This window comes from Leuciscus leuciscus, assembly GCF_965113295.1.
Source record: "Leuciscus leuciscus genome assembly, chromosome: 21".
Taxonomy (NCBI): Eukaryota; Metazoa; Chordata; class Actinopteri; order Cypriniformes; family Leuciscidae; genus Leuciscus; species Leuciscus leuciscus.
The window spans coordinates 7,272,302-7,287,951 of NC_138745.1; the positions used below are offsets into that span (position 1 = coordinate 7,272,302).

A 15,650-nucleotide genomic window follows, 5' to 3' on the forward strand; every position below is an offset into this window, starting at 1 on the left:
CTAAGGTGGAAAAAGGCTGTTTTTGTAACATATGAAATATGATTTTCAAAAGACAGGTTGCAATCGAGTATAACACCCAGGTCTTTTACTGTAGAGGGTAAAGTAATTGGACATCCTATGATGTTAAAGTTGTATTGTGCGAGGATTTGTGGGCGGTTTTTTGAACCGATAAGTATTACCTCTGTCTACAGTGTAAAGTATTTTTACTTTAAGGTGGTATTTGCAATGCAGCCTTTAATTTACGTGGATTAAAATAGAAAACAAAATGTAATACTTAAAAGTACATTTTAAATTGAATTAAAAAATTTGTTTTTTTTATTACATTTAAAAAATATATGCCATGGAGAAATAATATTGTAATGCAAATCTTATTGGTGCTATAATAGGCTTAATTTTCTTAATATAACATATACACTCTCCCGCCACATTATTAGGTACACCCATCTCTCTGGGTTCACAGAGAATGGTCCGAAAAAGAGAAAATATCCAGTGAGCGACAGTTCGATGGGCGAAAATGTCTTGTTGATGCCAGAGGTCAGAGGAGAATGACCAGACTGGTTCATTACAACCGTGCAGAAGAGCATCTCTGAACGCACAACACGTCAAACCTTAAAGCAGACGGACTACAGCAGTCGAAGAACAACTGAGGAAACTGAGGCTACGATTGCCTGGTTTGATGAGTCTAGCTCTGATTTAGGGTCAGAATTTGGAGTAAACAACATGAAAGCATGTATTCATCATCCCTTGTCAGCGGTTCAGGCTGATGGTGGTGTAATGGTGCATGTCAGGGATATTTTCTTGGAACACTTTGGGCCCTTTAGTACCAATTAAGCATTTTTAAATGCAACAGCCTACCTGAGCATTGTTGCTGACCATGTCCATCCCTTTATGTCTACAGTGTACCATCTTCTGATGGCTACTTCTAGCAGGATAATCTCACAAAGCTCAAATCATCTCAAACAGTGATCATGACAGTGAGTTCACTATACTCAAATGGCCTCCACAGTCACCAGATCTCAGTCCAATAGAGCAGCTTTTGGATGTGGTGGAACAGGAGATCCACATCATGGATGTGCAGCCAACAATTCTGCAGCAACTGTGTGATGTTATCATGCCAATATGGACCAAAATCTCGGAGGAATGTTTCCAGCACCTTGTTTAATCTACGCCATGAGAAAATAAGGCAATTCTGAAGGCTAAAGGAGGTCCAAACTAGGTGTACCTAATAAAGTGGCCGGTGTGTGTAATAAACAATATTTTACTTAATTGTAAGAATCACGCATAACCTATTATTTTATAAACTGTGCAAATAGATGTAGACTTGTAATAATTACAACAGATATATATAAAACGAAATCCAATTACAGATGTTGACTGAGGCTGTATGTGTTTTTGAGGTCGCAGAAGAGTTCAATGATTCACTGTTACGTCTTTTCTATGTCCTTTTTCTCCTGGACTTGTTTGTGCGTTATCTCTTCTGACAGGACAAACATGCTCTTAACTCTAGTGTTTTTTTTCTGTTCCACTCTGTGTTTTATTACACATGTGCAAGGTTCAAAGATCGGTTTGTCCATGCGTTGTGGTGGTGGGCCTGCTTGTATAAAAACCACAGGCAGGTGGTGGAGGACTATCACTCTTGACTAGCTCTACAACATGAATGCTGTGATGGATACAGTGCACGGGTTCGGGGTGAGTAGCACCCAATACCTGCAGACCCATTACAAAGACGCCCAAGGATGGTTTCTTTTCGTCTCCTTTGCGGCAGATCTGAGGAACACCTTCTTCATCTTCTTTCCCATCTGGTTCCATCTGAAAGAATCAGTCGGCATCAAGCTCATTTGGGTGGCTGTGATAGGAGATTGGCTCAATTTGGTATTCAAATGGTAAGCAAAGCCAAAAATCAGTCAAATTAAATCATTAATTGACAAAAAAAATGACTGTTGATTCATCTATTCAAGGATCCTGTTTGGAGAACGTCCATACTGGTGGATCCACGAGACTTCCTACTACATCAACAGCTCAGTGCCACATATTGAACAGTATCCCATGACCTGTGAGACTGGCCCAGGTGCGTCTTCCTCTTCTAGAAGTACCACACTTGTCCTCCTAAAACCTGTTTCATCATACATCAAAAGACCACTTTGATCACTTCTCTACTTCTTGATGCAGGCAGTCCATCTGGTCACGCTATGGGCGCCGCTGGTGTTTACTACGCATTGGTCACCTCCATCCTCGCCATAATGCTGAGCAAAGAGAAGAAATCACCGTCCAAGAGCCTGTAAGTCAATCTTTAGCATAATTAGGTTACTTTCGCATCATCAGAAGCTCGTTTCAAAATAGACTGTTGCTTCTGCAGTACATTTAAAAGTAATCTTTTTTTTGGTTTTATCAGATACTTGCGTGGTTCACTTTGGACACTCTTCTGGACGGTCCAGGTCTGTGTATGTCTCTCTCGAGTCTTCATCGCAGCTCATTTCCCCCATCAGGTTTTCGCAGGCGTTATTTCAGGTAGGAATCTCACAAAACCATCATCAATCGATGAAACTTGAAATTGTCTACTTAAAAATAGTTTTGTTTTTTTGATCTGAGTGCTTCAGATTGCCCTTTTCCTGTGAATTGAACCCATGACCTTGGCATTTCTAGTTTGGAATAAAAACGTTTTGGAAAGAAGTATCTTATACTCATCAAAGCTGCATTTATTTGATAAAAAATGCAGTAAAAACAGGAAAATTGTGAAATATTATTACAATTTAAAATGACTGTTTTCTATTTTAATATATATATATAAAAAAAAAAATTTATTCCTGTGATGCAAAGCTGAATTTTCAGCATCATTACCACATGACCTTTCAGAAATCATTCTGATATGCTGATTTAGTGAAACATTTCTAATTATTATCAATGTTAAAAACAATTTTTGTTGCTTAATATTTTTGTGGAACCTGTGATAGACTACCATTCAAAAGTTTGGGATAAGAAAGATTAAAGAAAAGACATTAATCTGTTTATTCAGCAATAACACATTAAATTGATGAAAAGTGACAGTAAAGACATTTATAATGTTAAAAAACTATTTCTCTTTCAAATGTAAGCTTTCCATTCATCAAAGAATCCTGAACAAATGTCTCATGGTTTTCACAAACTATTCAACAGAACTATTATTAATAATAATTGAGCACCAATCAAATTTGATATTGAGCAGCAAATCGGCATATTAGATTGATTTCTGAAGGATAATGTGACGAAGACTGGAGTAATGATGCTGAAAATTCAGGAATAAATTACACTTTAAAATACTTTTGACAAGTTATATACCCGTTGAGCCACTGGAGCACAAAAGAAATGTGTAGTCTTAACTTATTTATTTGTGTTTTTTGCAGGCATGATTGTTGCGGAGGCTTTCAACAGACAGAAATGGATCTACAGTGCCAGTCTAAAGCATTACTTCAACGTCACGCTGTTCCTGCTCTCGTTTGCGGTGGGCTTGTACGTGCTCCTGAAAGCTCTGGGTGTGGATCTGCTCTGGACCCTTGAGAAAGCCCAGAAGTGGTGCGTCAATCCAGCCTGGGTCCATTTGGACAGCACACCGTTCGCCAGCCTGTTGAGGAACATGGGCACCCTGTTCGGGCTGGGACTCGGCCTTCACTCCCCACTGTACACGGAAAGCAAGAAGAGCAGCAGCGCTCGCGTCAGGATCTCCTGCATCGTCACCTCTCTGTTTCTTCTGCATCTCTTCGATTCCATCAAGCCTCCCACACACACGGCTGTTCTCTTCTACCTGCTGTCTTTCTGCAAGAGTGCCACTGTTCCCCTGGCCACGGTCAGTATCATCCCGTACTGCGTGTCCGGAGCCCTCGGTTTACAAAGCAAGAAACAGCTTTAAGCTGGGAAAGAACTGTACAAGACTGTAAGCAACTGCACAACTATTTACAGTATTTCAGACTAGCACATTTTCCAGTTCATCCCACCAGTCGAAGGAACACTAACTGATCAACAACTTGAAATGTGTTTTCTAACCGAGGGATGCAGATCACTAGTTTAAGTTAAACACTGCTATATTGTACTGTTTATGATAATGTGTTGTGTAAGAATTGTGAATTTTAGAATTTCTAATTTTATATCTTAGGGGCCGTTTACACGACACCATTTTCAACTAAAAATGGAAACTTTTTATGCGTTTTGGCCGTTCATTTACACGACAACGCATTTTGGGGGCTGAAAACGATACTGTTATCGTCTCCAAGTAAACTACAAAAACACAAATGTGTGAAAACGGTGATGTCATTCGCATGCTTATTACATGTTCTGTCTATTGACGAGTAGTGTTTCTTTAAAAAAGTGACATCGCCAACTACTGGCCTGGCAGCAGAATACAGCGTTTTTAATCATTTTCGCGGATCCATGTGAACGGGATCATTTTGACAACGTTGCCGTCTGTACGTGAAAAAACACAAAGGAAAAACGTTTCAGTTTTTAGTACATCGTTGTCGTGTAAACGTCCCCTTAGTGCTTTTGGATCTAGATGAAAAGGTCTGGTATTTGACAAAGAAGTAAGTTCTTTTTTGAGAACTGAAATAATAAAATATACTAAAGTATATAGCCTATAGGATGACAAATTTTGTCCTATCTAAGATATGTACTTCTTTGGATGTATTTTCTGTAATATTCTATTTTTTTGAAATTCTTTAGGTCTTTTTTAATAAAACTCTGAAAACATTTTCTATTCACTTGCATTTTTTTTTACATTTTAAAAAAGAAATCTATAATGTGTATGGCAAAGTGTGCAATTCAGTAAGCCAAATTCATGTAGTCATTAATATGTAGTCATTAATATGAGGTCATTAAAATGGCATGCTGCATAATAGGCTACTTGGGAAAAAGTTTAAAATACAGGTTAAAAGAGTTTTAGATGCAATTTTAAGCACACAAAAGCATTTTACATCAACTACCCATCCGATGAACCAAATCATCTTCAACAAAACATCATCATTTGATATGCACTGTACAGCCATTACCTCAACAACTATATGCATTTGAAGATTATTACAAGTTTTGTTGTACAGGATATGAGTGAGACATTTTCAGTCTTCAACCAGCTTTACTTCTGTTGATCACTAGCCCTGTAAAATAAAACTACAAGGAATCCCTAAGACCGAAACGGTTTGGCACTATGGCCCTGTTTAAACCTGGTATTAAGACGCGTTTTGGTTAATCGGATCACAAGTAGACGAGGGAGACACATTCCCGTTTACACAATCCATCTCTTCTGTCCACTTTCAACCACTTCTGTCCTGATTTCTTCGAGGGGAGGATGGTTTGTATGGGTTTTTTTCAGATCTTTCAATCTAATGGACAAAATAAGCTCGTGCAATTTACATATGAACACACCCAAGATGACAGAAAACATATGGAGAGCAGCAGCTTTTGTTTCTGCTCTGACAGTCTCAAGACCAGCCGAACGCTGTGAGTGTGTGTTAGAAATCAGGAATGGTGAGAGAACATTGTGCTTGGTATGTTTTTCATCTTCAAACCAAACTTGGGTCTTCAGCAAGCAAAGTTTAAATCCCATCTGGCTTTCTATAATGTTTATGGTTAAGTAGGCAGTCTTTTGTGGCTGTTGGAACACATTTGGCCACATGAGCGTTCACACTATACGAAAGCAATCCGCTCGAATTAGTTTTCGACTACGTGGTTGAAAGTGGACAAGCTCAAAACATTTTGGACCCCATTTACACTCATATTTAGCGTCATCCACTTGTGATCAGATCGATCAAAGTGCATCTTAATACCAGGTGTAAGGGCCTAAATGTACACACTGATTTCCCATCCCTATTTTGTGACTTTAAAGGGATAATTCACACACAAATAAAAATGTTGTCATCATATCATCTTCTGAAGAATAGCACATAATTGAATGCAGCCCGCTGATTTAACGCAGTGTATTTAGATTAGAGCTTCTGTCCCAATATCTTATTCATATCCTTCCCACAATAAAATGAGATACATTTAATTCAGGATTTTCTGTCAATCTTTATTAAGAACCAGTCCAACAGCTGACAAATAATCAACAAATCATGAGCAATATGGAGATTTCTGAAGGGTGTGCATTACTTCAAATTAACAAAGCAAACAAACAAAACTCATAGATACAGTAGGACTCCAATTTCCACTCTCTCTAAATCAGCTGTAAGCTTAACAGTATAATTTCGTTTTCTATTTGATTTCAACAAAAATCAATTAGTATAAAAAACTGAACTTGCATGGGTTATTTAAGAATCATGAAAAAACGTTACACGTTAGAACTATTTGAATGCATTAGTTATGCCTTGTATATAATACACTTTTTAATGCATTGTATGATCTCACGAATAAGTATAACCAGAGTTATAATACATTATAATACTTATGTTACGCCTTTAGAAAATATAATGCATTAAAACACATGACAAACAACCAGTTTCACATGTAACAAGGAATCTGCAAATATTGTAATGCATTATAACTTTGGTTACAATTATTTATGAAAAATGATAATGCATTATAACACACATTATAAATACTTTTATAATGCATTATACATACTGGCTTTTATGAATGAGATCATTATTTCTAATAAAATTATTTACATTTGAAGGCCTGAGACAAAAAAACACACACAACATGAACCAACAAAAAGGGGGAGGGGAGAAAGAAATAATGAACATTTATAAATCACTATGGCTGGACAGGAAAAATGTATAAATGACTTACATTTTACTTACTAGTAGTACTTGCTACTTACAGTAGAAAGTGTACTTACAGTAGAAAGTGATTAAGATGATGAGTATACATCACAAGGTTTATTTAACATACAGCCAACATGCGAGACATCATGTAAAAATGTTATGAACATTACTGGACACTGAAGTGAGCACAATGAGGAACTTAAACACACAGTGATGATGAGTCAGTGATGAACAGCTGTGATGATTGGTGTTGGTCTCCATGGTGACTGATGCATGGCGGGAAACTAGAACAAGAAACACACATGACGAATGTAAACAAAACAGAAAGTCCAAGAACGTAAAACAAACTGAATGTGACTGTGACACTTATGTAGTGCATCTATCAACTAAAGTTTTGCGACACATTGTGCGCTTCAATGTCGACAGTTTCCTTGCAACTCACGACACTATCTAGTTTTGATGCGCTTGCTGCACATGTTCAGTGTAGACAGTCTGGATCATCATCGACGCACCTGTATGTCAGCATGTGTCTGCCGTTGTTTTACTCCTCTCCTGCGGTGAGTTTGCTGCTATGCTCCCGCAATAAGGACTCAGCCTCTGCCCTCTTCACCAGACTGTTGGCTTTACCCTGGTAACGTCCAGCCTTTCCAGCTCCTTTACCCTGCAGCAGCTCTGACACTCTACACATCATGACACCAACAGGGGAGCATTTCATTCAGAAGAGTGGCACCTACTGGAAGCATCACTACACAACATAATTCTGCGTGCAACAATTCACTTTGATTTATTACAGGATCATTCTCTTGACAGGCAGTGTAAATCCTTCTAAAGCTAAGGGATATTAGCAGAAGCAACAAAAGTTGTAGACAGTAAATAAGACAGAAGAATGGTAAATGCTGATTATTTTTTGTTCCCGCTGAGTTTTGTCTGTAAATGAGGTGCATGTTTCAAGCACAACTGCTTACAGTGACTGTAATTTGAATTCTTTTCTATTATTGTGGCATCAAGTATTTAAGATATGGTAGTCACGAGTGGGCGGGTCCTTGGCCAGATTAAGTTGCCACTTTTTCTAAGGCATCTAAATGATTAACATGATCAAATTTTGCAGAAAACCCTGTTGTACACAATCGACTACATGCCTTCTGTTGTCTGACTGATAGTTTATACTTTTTAGCAAACGTAAAAGTAAACGGCCTTTTAGAATAATCGTGGTACACATGTCTTTTTGCTGTGAACTCTTTACTGATTTATACTGTAAACATAAGAATCATTTTTAAATTGTTAGTAATATTTCAAGATGAACACTTACTGGACTGAAGCAACTTACTTGATTATCCATACATAATTTTTTTTTTTAATCACGCAAAAATGTATGCATCAAATATGATTTAGGCTTTTGAGGAACATTTATTTTTTCATCTTGCAATTATCTTTGTATTGCATTGCATTATATGTTTTGCTTTCACAATAAAAACTAAATAGCTTTGGTCATAAAACTAAGCACTTTAATATCATCTTAATAACATATTACTGGGAGATATAAAGTGACGACTGATATTTATATGCATTTTATTCAAGTAGTCTGTTATACTGTTAAATACTCTTACGTTTTTGCCATAAACTGTAAATATCAGCAAATGCATAAATTTGATATTTTTTCCTCCTCGTGTAAGCTCCATATTCTCACAATATCACAGTATATGAAGCCTGATGCATCAAATATGATGCTCAACAAAAACACATCAGCAAAACATTTTAGAAAAAAATTGTTCAATAAATTGTTCCATTTTAGAAAAAAAAAAATTTTTCCGAGTATTATTTCATATGCCAAAAAAAATGAAAATTCTGTCATTAATTACTCACCCTCATGTTGTTCCAAACCCGTAAGACTTTCGTTCATCTTTGAAACACAAATGAAGATCTTTTTGATGAAATCTGAGAGATTTCTGTCCCTCCATTGATCAGCGAACATAAACAGAAGCTCAACCGAACCTACTTGACACTCAAGAACAAACCTCATTGGTTCTTGCTGAAGCTCAAACGTGCTGCGTTACACGAGAATGAACCTCATTGGCTCTCGCACGTGAAGCGAACATGCTTGAGCTTCTGTTTACCACAACTGGTGTGTGAGTTGATGAATGTTTATATATGTGAATAAAAGCCGAAATTCAATCTGTTCATCATATAAAGCGATCGATTCTCTTTAGAAAATTTGGACTAAACCACTTGAATCATATGGATTAGTTTTACGATCTCTTTATGAACTTTTTGAAGCATCAAAGTGGTAGTTGCATAACTGTCAATGGAGGGACAGAAATCTCTCAGATTTCATCAAAAAGATTTTCATTTGTGTTCCGAAGTTGAACAAAAGTCTTATGGGTTTGTAACGACATGTGGGTGAGTAATTATTGACAGAATTAAAAATTTTGGGTGAACTATCCCTTTAACAGGGTTAAAAAAAATTGCCAGTACGAAAAGACTTAAATGAGTATTGGTCTTACCGAGGTCCCACTTCAGTGACGATATTCTCAGGCCCTGCGAGCAGGAACAATCCTGCACCCTTCTCCTCACCCACGGTCAGGAAGATCACTGTGTCCTACACAAGCACAGCAATGAGAGAGCAAACTACGTGTCAATCTCCAGAATGGGCATCTGTGAATAACTCTGCACATACATTCTATCCCAGGGATAAAAGATGTGGTTCACCTGAAATCCAATTTCATTTGCGATGATGTTCATGAACTCATTATCACCATCTTTGCTGTGAAAATATCACCAAAAGGCAGAAAAGTTGATAAATGGACTAAGCTTTTCAATGTTGCCATAATATTTTAATGTTGAATATCTTGTTTTATCTGGAATTACATCAGGTCATGGAAGTAGAATGGGTTGAGAACGGCATTTCTTGCTGATTTTATTCCCTCATAAACCTCTAAAGACTCAGGTTTCAACTAAAACGGAAATCTTTTTATGCGTTTTGGAAAATCATTTACATGACAACGGTGTTTTGGGGGCCTGAAAACCCAAGTTTTTGAAAACGATACCATTATTGTCTCCATGTAAACTACAAAAATGTGAATTTGAGAAAGTGATGACATTCAGTTTATATGCACGTAGTGTTTCTTTACAAAGTGACATCGCCAACTACTGGCCTGGCAGCAGAATACAGCGTTTTTAGTCATTTTCGTGGATCCTTGTGAACGGGATTGTTTTGACAAAGTTGTCGTCTGTACGTGAAAAACACAAAGGAAAAATGTTTCTGTTTTTAGTACATCGTTGTCGTGTAAACATACCCTGAAATTGATCAATTATTTAATATTGCATTTTAATTATATACGATATGATTTAAAATTAATATATCCTTGTAATCTTTAATCAAAATAACTTCCTAGCAGGGACTAGGAACACAATCGTCCAATAGCAAATCACAACCAACCATTGATCCAAATCATATCCGATGGACAACATCAAGCCCTACATTTGATCTTGTTCGAGAAGCTGTTTCACTCAGATATAAGACTTTAACAGGAGAAGTTAAGCACGCACTTGTGTAAGCTGAAGAAGTTTCCTCTGTCCGTTTTGTTTTTGAAGTTCTGCGCTATCAGAACAGCCATATCCCTCAGGATAGTAAGATTACTCTGTCACAGGAACAGGGTAATGATTAATAATTGTTAAAGTGAAAAATTAATCATTGTTGACTTGTTCTACAGTAGCTTACCTTCTGAAGACGTTTGACCGTCTTTTGTATCTTGTCCACGGCATCAACATGCTCATCAGCCCCTGTCCTAATAGATCACACGAACAAACGTTAGTTTGTCGAGGAGAAGCAGACAGGTCACCTGATTCAAAGGAGAATAACTCACTTGAGGAGGACGGTCAGAGATTTTTCAATGTTGTAACTCTTCTCAGCATACTTTAGCACTCTGTTGCCTGCTATGAAAATCAAGTTGGTTTTGTTCTTCTTCCCTTTTTCGGTCCCCAAAATCTTTATAATCTAATGAGCATGTAAACACAAATTTTGAGTGATTAAACAGCAGAACATCACTGAATAATATACTAAGACAATGGTTGACAGGTTAAGTTGGGAGATCAGATGACCTAAATTGTGCTAGACAAGGACAGAGGGACTGACCTGTAGGTGACTGAGGTTGGACACATGAGTCCCACAGCACATGTTGGCATCTACGCCCTCAATGTCAATGATCCTGATTGGCCCAGCATGGTCGTCAGGAAGACCACGGCTTCTTACCTGTTAAAAAAAAGTTAATCAAATGTGACATTTATAATGTTATGAAAGGTTTCTAATTCAAATAGATGCTGGTTTTTTCATGAGAGAAGTCATGAGAGACTTCTTTCAAAAATATAAAAAATCGTAAAAAAACCAAACTTTCGAACGACAGTGCATATTATATTTTTAAGTTTTGAATATGACATATAATACACTGCCTGGCCAAAAAAAGAAGTCACTTTTTGGATTTAAATAGGCAAATACTTAAGAGTCAATGATTGGATCATTACTGCAGTGATTATTATGTTTCTACCATGTTATATGTTTGGCAACAGTTTTTCTAACCCTAATTGATGGAGTGTGTAGCTTTTCATTTCTTAAACAACCATGTAGGAAGACACATCATGGCCATACAAACTGATGCACCTCTCGATGGAAATAACATCACAACATTTATTTCTATCAAGGGGTACATCAATTTTTGGTGAAGATCTTGTATTGACACTGCAAGAGTCCAGCACTCTATAAAGTCTCCTCAGAACATCCCAAAGACTTTCAGTGAGTTTAAGATCTGGACTCATGTGTGAAAATGATTCTTCAAGTTCCTTCCTAACCATTCTTTCACAGTTTGAGCCTGATGAATCTTGACATTGTCATCCTGAAATATGGCCATGATGTGTCTTCCTACACGGTTGTTTAAGAAATGAAAAGCAACACACTCCATCAATTAGGGTTAGAAGAACTGTTGCCAAACATATAACATGCTAAAAAACATAATAATCACTGCAATAAAGATCCAATCATTAGCCGCGTTTCCAATACCCTTCAAATTGCGCAAATTGAAATTGCGAATTGAAAATACGCCCAATGGAAACTCGTCAATTTAGCAAATACTCCCATTTATCGCAAAAAAGTTTTTACGCTCGCATGAGGTGGTTTTTCAGGCAATTCGAAAAAGAAATATTTCGCAAAACTCAGTTTTTGCGCATTTACGGGTCACCTGACGTAGATGATGCGGTGTGTTTGGACAGAATACGAGACAGAGTTCTTTATTAAATTCATAAAAGACAAAAGAAATACATGAATAATGGATTCTAAACCTCAAATAAATGCCACAATCAAGACCTCGAAGCAGATATGAGGGAGAAATACCCAGAAACACCTCATATGTGCCGCTCACAAGTAAGGGTCGTTCCTTACCATTAATGCTTGGAAACACACATACATCTCCTTCGATTAATAATAATGGCTAATGCAGTGGCTGGGATATAGTACATAAACCTACCAACGTCCGTTGCCATGGTTTTTGGAATGATTTATCTTATCGCGAGAGGAAAAAATGAAGTTTTAGTCACATAACATTGGTTAATGTCATTTTGCAATAGTTTTTTGTCGAAATTTAGAGAGAAAATAAAAAAAATCTGTAATGGAAATGCGCCTATTGACTCTTAAAGGGATAGTTCACCCAAAAATGAAAATTCTGTCATCATTTACTCACCCTCAAGTTGTTCCAAACCTGTATGAGTTTCTTTGTTCTGCTGAACACAAAGGAAGATATTTGGAAGAATGTTTTAATCAAACAGATCTCGGTCCCCATTGACTTCCATAGTAGGAAAAAATATATACTATGGTAGTCAATGGGGACCGAGATCTGTTTGATTAAACCATCCCTTTAAGCATTTGCCTGTTTAAATCCAAAGAGTGAATTTTTTGGGGGCAGGCAGTGTGTATGATATGTTGTGTTATATCTATGTTAATCTTTTCATCATTACTGCATTGAATTACTGAAAATGAGTCACTTAAATACTGAAGATAATTCAGTCATTCTATATTCTCTATATACATTCTATATATATACACACATGACTTTGGGCACTAGAACTTAGATTAGATTTGACTTGTATTCTTACGTACCTGCTTTGGTAAATGTAGTATTTGAGATTTCTAATAAAGACTAAAAGTATATTTGTGAAGATGCACACATGCCTTCTCCACAGCTGGATCATCAATGGACAGAAGGTTGACAGTGACTGGAATGTGTGCACGAATTTTCTCATTCACAGCAGCCTCCAAAGCGTCCATTTCTCCGGGCTTCACCGAGGCAGTGTCCAGCTCTATGCTGCTCCGCTGACGTCCCAACTCCCTGTATCATTTCATAACCAGCATGCTTTAACATTTGATAATCAAATTTATTTTAGAGTCATTTAATAGATCCTACTAAAGCTCTTACCAAGAGGTAGTTTTGTATCCAAACATCGTCTCAGCTAAAGCTGTGATCAAGTGCTGACCTTTAAAGAATAAAGACAACATGTATGAGATAAAATCAGTTTGAGCTTTATTTAATTCTATAAATTCTACTGTATCATATTTGACACACACATTTCTTAGGCCTCTAAATTATCTACATGATTGTACAATCTAATGATTTTATACTTTTTTTAGCATGTTAAAGGTCTTTTAGTATAATATTAAAAAAAACATCCCCCTGTTAGATCATGGTACATGTGTTGTTTTGTTGTGAAATTGTGAATATAACTGTAAGAATACCTTTTATATTTTTAGTAATATTCACTGGACTGAAGCCAGTTGTGTTTCCTTGATTATCCATACATAATCTTTTAGAAAAATCATGTTGAAATGTGAGTATCAAATATGATCTATCAGGCTACTGAGGAACTTTTATGTTATTTTATTTTATTTTCAGAGTGCAATACTTTTATTTGTATCGCTCAATCATAATTTATTGCATTGCATTATATATTTTGCTTCCACAATGAAAACTACAGAGGTTTGATCATACAACTATTATCATAAAAGTATTTAAATATCATCTTACTAAGACATACTGTATTATTGGGAGACAGAGTTACAACTTATATTTAAATTTGACATGCATTTTATGCAAGTAGTCTGCTATTGCTATATTACAAGCTACCAGAATTTCACCATATGAATATTAGCAACTGCACCAAATTGCATATTTTGCTCAATTTGGACATCTGAATACAACTGAGGTGTTTTTTCCCTCTTCAAGCTTCATATGAGCTTTATTTTCTCCTACATCATAGTATATGACCCATAAAAGCTAGCAATTTATTTTTTAAAGTTTATATTTTGTCTAAATAAACTGTTCAATAATCTTTTCCACTATTATTTTATTTCATATGTCAGGTTTTGGTTCTCCCAAACACATTCCTTCCTTCCTCACCCGAATGCTGCTGCATGTGATCAAACCGTCGCTCCCAGTCCAGTTTGATGTGGACCTCCTGACCCTCCTCCAGGGCAGAGCTGATGAAATGCACAGCCTCTGGACCCTGTCTCACCACACGCAGGACTGGGACACCTCCGACCGTCCCATGATCATCAGGCTGGGGATGATGAAAAGACATCAATCTCAAATCAAGTTCATACTATAAAAATATATATATTTGGGGATTGTGTCTAGTCACCAGCATTGCATGCCATTAGAGAAAGAGAACTTACCTGTCCTCCACCCTCTGGAAACAGAATAGTGTCTTTCAGATTCACATTAAAACCCTTCAGCTTTTCTTTTTTCCCATTATTCTCTAGTTTTAATTCTGCAGGCACGCAAGACACGACAGACGTGTCAAACTGTAAAAGGCAAGTGAACAAAAAAGGACATTGACTTTTTGGTTTGAATGTAAGTTAGCTGACCTAAATATTCCTGAAGTGAGAAATGCATTTTTACACAATATTAAACAAACACTCTTGATTAATATCAAATCAACATGTGTAATAATTATACATGAACTGTATGCAGAGAGAAGTACAATCTCTGCAGCTGTCACTGATAGACATGCGCTGTCATTAAAAAACACTGTGTTCACACATTCAGGTAACTTAATGCTTTTCATACACTGCTCTAGCACAACAAATGTCTTAAAATCGGAAAAAGCCGCATACCTCCAGCAAATAACTGTCCCTCTGACACTGAAAAGCCATTTATTTCAGCAAACGAAAGCACAAGTGAAAACTTCGCCACTATTGTCGCCACAGAAAGCTCACACACAGCCAATTTTCAAAATAAAAGTATCTTGAGTAACCATTCTTTTTATTTCTTTTTTTCCCATGTAGTTTATTTCTTTCTGTATATAATAGATATACATACATACATACATACATATATATATATATATATATATATATAGATTATAGATAGATAGATAATCATGTATCAATGTAAGACATTTTGCCCACAGTCACTGTTTTCAAAATAAAAGTATCTTGATCAAACATCTTTTTAAACTTTTTCCCATGTTGTTTATTTATTTCTGTAAATCATGTAACGTACATAAATCATGTAACGTAATCTTATACCAAAAAACATTTTGCCTTAAAGCTACTTCAATATTTTTGTGATGTAAAGATAAATGCATAAATAATTAATTTAATAAATTATTAACAATTTGCCACAACTGGAAAGTATCGTGTGTTTGATTTAAGAAAAAAAAAAGTGGCAATCTGAAGAGATCAAAATTCCCCTAAAAATCAATTCCGGGGGGTAAATATATGGCCCCTACTTAATTATTTATTTATTAATTATTTCTTAAACTAGTAAATGTAGAATATTTACATAGATAAATAATTATCAAATGGCACTTAATTTGACAGATGTCAAGAAACTTATATGCACAATGCACTATTTGTCTAATTTGTGTGAGAGGCCCACTCACATT

General features: G+C 36.3%; 2 protein-coding genes across 2 annotated transcripts; one reads left to right on the forward strand and one right to left on the reverse strand.

Moving 5' to 3' along the window:
• The first annotated feature begins 1,616 nt into the window (after positions 1–1,616).
• g6pc1a.2 (glucose-6-phosphatase catalytic subunit 1a, tandem duplicate 2) lies at positions 1,617–4,716 on the forward strand. Its single transcript, XM_082151561.1, has 5 exons — positions 1,617–1,883; positions 1,959–2,068; positions 2,170–2,278; positions 2,393–2,508; positions 3,381–4,716. The coding sequence occupies exons 1-5, from the start codon at positions 1,654–1,656 to the stop codon at positions 3,881–3,883; spliced, it is 1,068 nt and encodes a 355-aa protein (XP_082007687.1). The 5' UTR covers positions 1,617–1,653; the 3' UTR covers positions 3,884–4,716.
• A 1,300-nt stretch (positions 4,717–6,016) lies between these two features.
• On the reverse strand, positions 6,017–15,029 carry aarsd1 (alanyl-tRNA synthetase domain containing 1). Its single transcript, XM_082151551.1, has 13 exons — positions 14,878–15,029; positions 14,437–14,565; positions 14,162–14,321; positions 13,184–13,241; positions 12,940–13,096; positions 10,858–10,974; positions 10,589–10,719; positions 10,444–10,510; positions 10,272–10,363; positions 9,432–9,486; positions 9,227–9,321; positions 7,238–7,405; positions 6,017–7,009 (listed from the first exon to the last, which is right to left on the reverse strand). The coding sequence occupies exons 1-12, from the start codon at positions 14,914–14,916 to the stop codon at positions 7,267–7,269; spliced, it is 1,239 nt and encodes a 412-aa protein (XP_082007677.1). The 5' UTR covers positions 14,917–15,029; the 3' UTR covers positions 6,017–7,009; positions 7,238–7,266.
• Between the last annotated feature and the right edge of the window lie 621 nt (positions 15,030–15,650).

Coding starts and splice junctions, on each gene's coding strand:
- aarsd1 (XM_082151551.1), bottom strand. CDS start 14,916: ATGGCTTTTCAGTGTCAGAGGGACAGTTATTTGCTGGAG. Junction 9,487..10,271: donor AACTTCTTCAGCTTACACAA/GTGCGTGCTTAA, acceptor ATATTTTCACAG/CAAAGATGGTGATAATGAGT. Junction 9,322..9,431: donor CAAATGAAATTGGATTTCAG/GTGAACCACATC, acceptor GTGCTTGTGTAG/GACACAGTGATCTTCCTGAC.
- g6pc1a.2 (XM_082151561.1), top strand. CDS start 1,654: ATGAATGCTGTGATGGATACAGTGCACGGGTTCGGGGTGAGTAGCACC. Junction 1,884..1,958: donor CTCAATTTGGTATTCAAATG/GTAAGCAAAGCC, acceptor CATCTATTCAAG/GATCCTGTTTGGAGAACGTC. Junction 2,069..2,169: donor GACCTGTGAGACTGGCCCAG/GTGCGTCTTCCT, acceptor TTCTTGATGCAG/GCAGTCCATCTGGTCACGCT.